This window comes from Montipora foliosa, chromosome 6 (assembly GCF_036669935.1).
Source record: "Montipora foliosa isolate CH-2021 chromosome 6, ASM3666993v2, whole genome shotgun sequence".
NCBI classification, from domain to species: Eukaryota; Metazoa; Cnidaria; class Anthozoa; order Scleractinia; family Acroporidae; genus Montipora; species Montipora foliosa.
The window spans coordinates 48,842,663-48,852,662 of NC_090874.1; the positions used below are offsets into that span (position 1 = coordinate 48,842,663).

At 39.1% G+C, this 10,000-nt stretch overlaps 1 protein-coding gene across 1 annotated transcript in view; it reads left to right on the forward strand.

The window, feature by feature from the left end:
- Window positions 1-10,000, forward strand: part of LOC138007578 (very low-density lipoprotein receptor-like) — a 48,987-nt gene that overhangs the window by 31,556 nt on the left and 7,431 nt on the right. The window contains exons 10-14 of the mRNA XM_068854578.1: window positions 215-340; window positions 1,113-1,328; window positions 2,210-2,405; window positions 6,039-6,203; window positions 6,998-7,242. Coding sequence (XP_068710679.1) covers window positions 215-340; window positions 1,113-1,328; window positions 2,210-2,405; window positions 6,039-6,203; window positions 6,998-7,242 — 948 coding nt within the window. The remainder of the gene's footprint in view (window positions 1-214; window positions 341-1,112; window positions 1,329-2,209; window positions 2,406-6,038; window positions 6,204-6,997; window positions 7,243-10,000) is intronic.

A 10,000-nucleotide genomic window follows, 5' to 3' on the forward strand; every position in this document is an offset into this window, starting at 1 on the left:
TTTTTATTAAAGGAAATGACAACCACCTGACATTCAACAGGGATCCATTTCTGCTGGACACAAAATTATTTTCTTGCAAGTTTGGTGTGGTTGTAATTTAAAATTCTAAGAGTTTTGTGGTGCAGCACTATTAGACATTGCAGCTAACTTAAACAGCATAAACCAGACTTAAGTTGTCGTGTCCAAGTGTCTTGGTGTTTTTTTTTTATTATAGATATTAATGAGTGTAAGGTGTATGGAAAGTGTAGTCAAGGTTGTATCAATACAAGAGGGAGTTACAAATGTACCTGTGAACAAGGGTATAACTTGAATGCAGACAAATACACGTGCAGGGCAGTAGGTAAGCTTCCTTCAATATGGTGCAAATTTATCATGAAAGCTAGCTAGCTGCCATCAGTCGTATTTCTGTTTTTTTCTTGTTTTTTTCAAGGACGGTCAGGTTAGTAGTAACAGAGTATTTATAAACAACTGCTCTACAGGAAAGACTTTGGTGGGAAAGGACATTATCAATTTTTTTTGTCCTTTTATTTTCTTCCTAAGAGTTACCGGTACATGTACTTAATTGGGAATATAACCCATTAAGTTATGTAAATTGAGTGTTTAGTGATTTACATTTTCTTTTGCAGATTCTGGTTTATTAACTGAGACCTCAGTCATTTGCATAAATTGTCAACTTATTTGATTTATTTGATGACCTGAAAGCCGAAGAAATAAACACATTATTGACCGAATGTATAGGTGGCGGCCAAAAATGTATTCTTTTGTTGATGTGCTAATGAGACTCACTAGCCTTGCTCTCAAGCAACCTGTCTTTTGTATTTTGTCCATGAAAACGAGGCTAGTGAGGCTAATTAGCACAAACAAAAGAATATTTTTTTAGCTGCCATTTATGCATTCGGTCTATAGTACTATCAACTATGCTATAAAATAGAACTATGAAGACAATCAGAAAATGTTTATTTTTCATGTTTTACTCAACCCATATATGGTCAGAACCGGGGATTATTCTTAAAACCTTACCAGGAAATTAGATTGCAAGTAATTTTTTTTGTTTTCCCCATTTTTTTTTTTATTTTTTATTTACTCTACTTTTTAAATGTAATTTTTTGCAGAGACTACCCCATTTCTGGTGTTTTCAACCCAGCACACAATTCGCAAACTTGGCATCAGTTATAGTTCCACCATTAATGATTACACTGATATTGTCAAGAATCAGAAAGGCATTGTGGCCCTGGACTACGACTATCGCGAAAACTATATGTACTGGACAGATGTACGAGAGAGGAGGATTTGTCGTGCACAGATTCCTAGGCACGGAAGCAGTGCAAGTAATGGCACACATTTCTCTTATTGTTATGATTCTATATTATAAGTTTGAATAATGTGCACTGTGGGAACCACATTGCTCACCTCCAGAGTTTGAACTCTGTGATCATTATATAAATGCCCATTAGAGCAAGGTTTTGTTTACCTCAATGTATAAGCTCTTGGGGTCATTTTCTGAATTATGTAAGTGCTCCCTGTCACAGAGGAAATTTCCTACAGAATTGAACCAATCCACATATTAATAATTATTTTTATGATGGTGAGAAAGCTAAGGGGACACAACCGCCGATTTTGCAGTTGTTGCTATTAAAATATCCTTTTCAGTATTATTAGTTTTTGCTTAACCCATTAATAATTATTGACACCTTAAACGCCGTAGGACAGCCCTAGTTGATGAGTAAAATCGTCTGGCGTCTCAATTTTGGTTTGTTGGTTCTTGGGGTGACATACATACCTCCTTAGTGCAATTTTGATAATTCTGTGGAATCTCATCTTTAATTAAAGCACTAACAGTCAAACTGCATTTTGGCTTCCATCAATCGAATTTCCAACACCAAGCCAAGAGTTGACATGAAACCACCGATGCCAAAATCAATATTGTGTGACATAACCTACCAATCAACATCTTTGGAAAGCTGTGGAATTTGTACAGATCTTTTAACTGAAGAACCTCTCTAATAACTGTATTCAAGCTGTGAACTGAACAAAAACTCCCAATTCTCTTCCTGGCCTTGTGCAGAAATTTGATTGGAAGCCAAAATGCAGTCTGGCGTTTAGTGCTTGAAAGTGAGATGCTGCAGAAATTATTAAAAAAGTCGCAGCAATGTAAATATAAGAGATATGTTAATACTTCTTTTTGCATGTCTTGTGTGTTGTCTTTCAGCTCTGTGTGAGGTTATTGTCTCTGATGTCCATACTCCTGAAGGTCTTGCTGTTGACTGGGTTGCTAAGAAAATATATTGGACTGATGGAGTCTACAACGAGATAGAGGTTGCAGAATTCAATGGCTCCAACCGATTTACTCTTTTTGATTCTAACATGCACGAGCCAAGGGCCATTGTTGTGGATCCTTTTCATGGGTTTGTATTCATTTTTTGTGTTGTTCTTTTGATTCAGGCTCTTGTTCTCGTATGATTCTTGCTAGCTGACAAGATGTTCGTCCATTAATTGCTTTTTTTTTGGCAAATGACTAAAATCTGTTGTTCAGTCAGACAAAAAATTGATTAGATGGCAGGATCTCGTGTTGCTCACCATTACATGTTCAGGAAGATCGAGGTTTTAATTTCCAAAAACACCTGATGAGTGCATGGGTGGTTTTCTTGGATTGATGTTTTTATTTTGTCACTTATTAATTGGCACATAATCAGCAAAAGATCACTTTTCAGGGACTTTTGTCTTGATCATTTACATCTTTCAGATTAGCACCTGTGTGAAGAGATGTCTTAATTAAAGTGGTCTGAAAATTGCCAACATCTCTAATGCATCATTTTGGATGAACTGAAGTGGTCTGAAAGAAAACTAATACAAATGTGCAAGAATATGTAAAAATAAGGTTTCCAATTTTTTTCTTAGCAGTCCAGAACCCATATCCTTGACTTTTAATTTGCAAAGTCCTTGCTAGTTCTTTAATCCCATAGTTACTATAAAACAAGAAATGAGCTACAATCATCGCCCTACAGTGATCTACAATGACCTACAGTGACCGACAAGGAGCTGCAATGAGATACAATGAGAGCTCTATCTACAGTGAGCCACAATGACCTGCTTAATTGTGAAGAGTTTGATGAGCGGGAAACATCCATTGTGTGTTGTCACACAACGCTTTTAGTCCATTGCATGACAGCCCAAATAACAACAGCATTATACGCCCATGACCTTGCGGGCAGAAATAAATTAATTGCCAAAAGACCCTTGGATGCTTCTCCTTTGTTTCAAAGCTAAATTGAAAATGTACAAATATCAAGGCTTTGCTTAAATAGAGCTAGATTATAAATAACTTATTCTTCCTGCAATGTTTTGTTTGGTTCAGAGTGCGCAATGAAAATTTTCAACTTGCTCAGCAAATGAGGTTTTGATTGGTTCAAAAAGCAGAGTGAATATTTTTAATCTTCGCTTTGTACTGCAAACATGCTAGAGTGCCCTCAGAGCTTCAAGTTATCTTTTATTTTAGCTTTTAATGTACCTCATTGTAGGTCATTTTAGCTCATTGTAGCTCATTTTAGATCATTGTATAGCTCTAGTTGTTGGTCATTGTAGGTCATTCCTTGTTTTAATAACTACTATCCCTATTTACCTATTTCAGGAGGCCAATACGCCCCTTTTTTTTCTCTATTGGGTTATTCCAGAAAAAATCCACACCCCCCCAACGGATGGGGTCGTTTTTTAACCCCCCCTCTCACCTGGATTTCCTGAAGCCCAAGACCCCCCCTCCTGTCTGGATTTCCAAGACAAAAGACCCCCCCTCCTGCCTGGATTTCCGGGAAAAAATATTAGGCTTAAATTTAATTTATTTTTAATAGAAAATACGCACAATCACGTATAGAAGATGTTCTTTTTCAATTCCTAAAGCTTTGGCTAAATTATATAAAAAATTTGTTGTGTCGAACTAAGAAAAGAAAGGAGCAAAAGGCCTTGCGCACGGTATTGGTGGTCAAGGCCGTTCCAAAATACGTAATGCTAAATAAAGCGCTGGATTTTAAGATTACAACCTTACTGTAAAAATCTAAAAACAGAAATGGAAAGTAAATTTCATGTGCATTTAGCTGGTAAAAAGAAAGCTTCAAAATATCTTTCTGTTTTCAATTAACAACAAAATAAAAAACCCGCACTTGAAATCAGCGAGGAAAACAGCAGTGAACGCGATTGAGATGTTTGCGTAAATATTTTCTTTCTCTCAAGAAATTGCCCAAGAACATTAAAAATTTAGGTGCACATTAGTTGGACAATACCCTGGGAAACATTCATCCACAGACAGTAAGTAGTAGAGTAATAGTGGTAGAACTAGCGTTACGCTACTAGTTTTTGCCTAGCGTTCAAATGGTTTGATGTATGGTTTGCTTCGTATCGTTTGAATCGTTTCGATGGTTTGTAAAACACTTGGTTTCCTTCCTTTTAATCGTTCCTCTCAAATATTTCTTTCGTACACAACCCAAAATACACGCTAAAATTCCAGTTTTGAAAATTGCAAAGCCGTGAAAAGCGCCAAAACAAAACAATTACCTCGTTCTGCTTTACTGAACAAAGTTTGGTTGCCTAGCACGTGACAATTTTTACTCAGTACGGACTAATTCTCTCACGCAAAGTACAAACTTTGAAAAGCTCGAAACCTTTGAAACCTTTGAAACGCTTTAAACCTTTTCTTTCCATCCTTTGAAACGATAGATGCCGCGAACCAAACGAACAATAGAAAGTTTGAAACGATACAAACGATAGAAACAATGTTAAAAGTGCGATGTTTCGGATAAAAATGTAACGCACCGGACGAAAAATTTTCCGATTCCACCAACTTTTTCTTGGTGCTGTGTGCTAACAAAGCAAAATAAACGCAAGGCAAGTATCAAAATAAACACCAGACATAGTAGACAAGTGTTTGTTTTCCGTATTATTCCAGATAAATACTTTGTAGCAAAGAAATAACAGCTAAAAGTCGGGTATTGTCGATAACGAGCGTTTGACAGCCAATACCGTGCGCAAGGCCAAAAATGCTAAAACGCGAACGAGTGTTTATACACTCTTAGCTCATAAAAATCAATTGCCCTTGTTCTTTCTTTGCTCTTTGCGCTTTCTTTGTTCCTTCTTTGTATCATTACATGAAACAACGGTGGCACGCTGGGTCTGGGTACGAGTAAAAATGTGTCACGCATTTCAAACTCTTTGTTGCAATATTGTTGCGACGGCTCTTTCTTTAGTATCTTGTTCGCGTTTTCTGCTATAAAAGGACCTGCGAAGGAACTTAGATTATCATTTATGTCAGGTGACAAATATGTGAACAAAATATTTCTACTATTTTCGGGGTCTGAGAGCGCTAAACTGTCACCGAACTAAACGTTCGAATCGCGTGAACTATCGGTTCAGATGACCCCTGCAGAAGACTTTTTCGAGTTCAACCCCCCCTCCCGCCTGGATTTCCAGGGTCCTTGACCCCCCCTCTCGCGAGAATTTCCATAATCCCATCCGTCGGGGGGGTGTGGATTTTTTCTGGAACAACCCATTTCATTTCAATACCTGTAAATTTCCTTCTTGTATATCTACATACATGCAAGTGTAAATAACCCAACAGCGAGGATGTGACATTTGCTGGCATTCAGTTATTTGACGTCCTTGCATGGTCAGTCTGTGCAAGTGTACATGTACACTGTACACTGTATACCCAATTGTTTTGAACAAGTACCAATTAAAATGAACTAGTGTTGTAGGGAAAAAAACTGTGCTCTTGGTCTCCACTATGGCCGTTGGCCTGTGTTCTCAGGCCATACTCCAGACCTTGTTCACATGGTATTTTTCCTAATATGACCTCTTGTGTGGTGAATAACACAGTTGTTTTTCAAGGTGCAATTATGATATTCTGACCATGCATAACCTGTATATCCTCGAAGGAAAGATAAATTTTATCTTTCCTTCGAGACTAAGCATGCAGGTGTTCAGATAGAGATAGATAGTTCACAGTTTAAATGTAATAACTATTCAAACAACTAAACTGCACTCTTCATTAGGTACCTGTTTTGGACAGACTGGGGCGAACGCAACCCACGAATTGAAAGAGCAGGAATGGATGGAAGTCGGGAAACAAGGAGTATTATTGTCTCTGGACAATTGGGTTGGCCAAATGGATTAACTATTGATTACACCTTGCAGCGAATTTACTGGGCTGATGCTAGGTATTTTATTTAGGAAGGATTTTTTTTTGTGTGTGTGTGTGTATTCAATTTCACGTGGTTTATGTTACTCCTGGAAAACATCTGGGGTCCTGTAAAAAACTCCTTAAAAATTAAGTTATTTTCTTGGTACTGGTACATTCATACTTTTACAAATATTGAAGTTGAAGTGAAGGAATTTTGAATAAATTTGTTTAATTTAGGTTAATGAATAATATTAACTTCATGATTTTTTGGGGGGTGTTAGAGTCATGGAATTTGATGTCTTGTATTAACAAGCAAATGCCTGGTATTCTATTGTTCTCAATACATGGCTCCTACTAGCCTTGATAAGCTAGGGCAAACCTTGAAAATTGTTAATCTTAAGTGTCACATAAATGTCAGTCAAAAAATTACGTTAGTGATGGGAATTCCATAAAACTTCTTGCTCACTCTATTTTACCCACAGAAAAGTACTGCACAAATGTAAATGGGGAAAATGAAGCCTTAAATATTGTTGACCCATTCACGCCTCCAACGCCCTAGGACGTGCACCCCCCCCCCCCCCCCCCCCCCCCCCCCCCCCCCCCTCCCCCATTAACAAGTAAAATTGTCTGGCGTTAGACAGAGTAAAATCTATCAAGTGTCACTCTCAGGGGTCAATGGGTTAATGTAGATTTTAGACAGTGGAAATTGTGTCCTTGGAAGTCCCATAACGGTCTGAATCCTATAAAGGGCAAAACTTTGTTAGTAGAATCAACAAAATACATACTGTACTCAACAGAGTTCTAAACCTTTTTATTTTTTATTTTTTCAAGGTTTAAGAAGATAGAATCCAGCAAATATGATGGCAGTGATCGTCGACGCATTGCCCTAATTATACCACATCACCCTTTTGGCCTGGGAGTATTTGAGAACCATCTGTACTACACAGACTGGAACAGGTTTGGGAAAGGAGTGAGACAGATAAACAAATTCACTGGAGGTGATAAACGCAAGTTGCTATCTGTTGTGTGGTCCAACATGGATATTCGTGTATACCACCCCCTTCGTCAGCCTCAAGGTAGGCCTTCTTTTAAAACTGGTGTTAGATTTTTGGAAAAAGAATAGGCAAATGAAAGTAGGGATTTTACTACATAGCTTGAGGTTATTGCACAATTTTTACATTGCCCCATGGTGTCACTGGCATGGACTACATCTCATCAAGAAATGGATACCCTAAGTGTTTGGTTGGCATTTTACTGGCAGACCTGTGGACTGGGATGCAGTACCTTCTGCCAAGCATTATGCAAAGACATTGCATTGTCTTGGACAGTGACAAATTCACACTCATCCGAAAGACACTCTATAGCTTATGCTGACAACATATGGGAGGAAAAATTTTGCATAAGATAGAGTGGAGGTATAAATGTGGGAATGGTAGACGTCGCTGAAGGGGAGGGGGTGGGGGAGAGAAACCAAGCCACGGCAAAGCTGTCCCTCCCAATTACACCAAGAAGTTTTGGACTGACGAGAAACAGCTGAATAGATAAGCCAGTCGAAATCAAAGGGCGGAACCCGTTTCTAAAAGAGAAGAAAAACGAAAACAAGGAGAACGCAACGGGAGGCAAATAAAACCCCACAACCAAGTCGAGCCAGGAATCCGTCCGAAGACTGGAAAAGGGTTTTGTTTAGATTATACCCCTGGACAAGACTCAGAAATGGAGAAGGAACAAAATAACCAAGGGAAGAAAATAAAAATACAAAAACAGGCTGTAAACAAATGCCAATATACAATTAGGAGAACAGTGCACCTGTAGAGCAGTTAAAGTTGTTAGGGCCTTACTGACCCGGCAATTTTTGGTGATGTGACCTTGGAGGTCACACGCATAACATACAATAGGTATCCCGGGGCTACTAGTATGCGGCAACCTCGGATTGCCCACAAGCGGCAAACGCTAGTCTTTTCAATCTCCTTGGCAATAGCAATCTCCTTATCGCCTGGAAGCTTAATGAGGACTGGCTGAAACGACGCATTTGATGAGAGGGACCTGGTCTGATAGAGGATAAAATTGTAGCAGGAGGCCTGGGCGTCATTTTTCCTGTTGTCAACCGGCGCTGCGATGAGTGTGCTCATCAAAAAAGCCCGCGGGACGGGAAATGCTTCAAAGTCTAGAGGGCATTGTGGACGGTGTTTTAAACAAGGTGGTTTTTAACAGCAGCAATCTCCCCTGAACTGCAGCAATTTCATCCGGGGCGGCCTAACCAGGCAAGGGGACAAATAAATATTTGATTGGGACGAAAAATTGCACCGATGATTATTACGAAGTCAACAAGAAAAACTAGGGAAAATTAAACATGCAAATGAAAAACCAAAGCACGTGGCAAAGGCAATTCGAAAACAGAACTGACAACAGACTAACTCAAAACAACACACTAGACTACAGAAAGAGCAAAAAACAAAAAAATAAAAATAGTCGCTTCGGTTGCAAGTTGGTTGTTAAGCGTGTATATTACGTTAACAAGTCAAAAAGGCTAACGCAAAACGACTGACATTCAGACTATGCACTTTAAAGCGACAAAACTCCAACACGCCACAAAAACAGAACGAACACCCCTTTGCGTATGGAGAAGTCAGGAAAAGCTAGCGTAAATTAACTGGCGTTTGATATCCTTCTAACACGGTAAGCGGAAACGTAACGAACAGGGAAACCAAGCTAAGCATTGATCTACGTTTTACAAGGCACCAAGGCTAACGTGAACGACTGACATTTCGTCTTTCCGTCGCTGAAGCGACAGGTGACAATGCAAACCAAATAGGAAAACCAAAATACTTGTAGACGTTTAGCAGGCCACGAAGGCCAAGCTAACGCAAAACAACCGACATTCCGACAAGACGTTGCTAAAGCGACAAGCGCCAACGTAAAACAAATAGGAAAAATAAAGGGATTTATCCACGTTTAACAAGCCATGAAGGCTAACGCAAATAACTGACATTTGGGCTATAAATCAGGTGAAGCTATTATCCTCGCAGTTATGAACGCAATTCTTACAACGGGGTTTGAACCCGTGAGCTCGCGATACCAGTGCGACGCTCTAACCAACTGAGCTATGAAACCACTGACGTTAGGAGCTGGTCATTTGTGATATGGATGGCTTCGCAGTTCATATATGATCCATTCATATATCATTTCAGGGCTTGAAATTGCGCCTCACAACGACTAGATTTTCAAAACTGGTCGCCAGCTGGCGAATCACGTTTTGTCTTATAACCCAGGATAAACAGTAGACAACCTTTGTTACTGAATCTTTATATGATGAAATCGTTCAGAACTGGTAGCTAGAACACGACTCACCCTTCTTTCCCCAGTAAACTAATGTGTAAATACAAGAAAATCGGTTTCTCGCATTGTTAATTAATAGCACAAATGTACTTCGATACTTTGATCACCACGTTTACTTGGCGCCAAATTTAGGAATTTCTGGGTGGGGATGTGCCGCTGGGACCCTGGAACGCTTAGCCTATATCTGAGCTAGTTCAGCTGAATTTTCCTACCCTATACTAGAGTAAACTCCCACCGATTTCCGTCTAAATTCCGATTCTTGACAAATCTGAAGGTGTTTCATGATAGCCATTTCTTGACACTGTTGAGGCTGAGTTACGTAAACTTGAGCTTTGCCGATTTGATTTTTTTATATATTTCAGTGGAGATTTCTGGTTTCCTTAGTCTGGTCAGTTCGTGAAAAATGATACCCTATTCTAGACCGAAAGGCCTATGATTTATATACTCTATCCTAGAGTAAACTGCTTGAAAACCATACCCTTCACAGTGGCACCTACC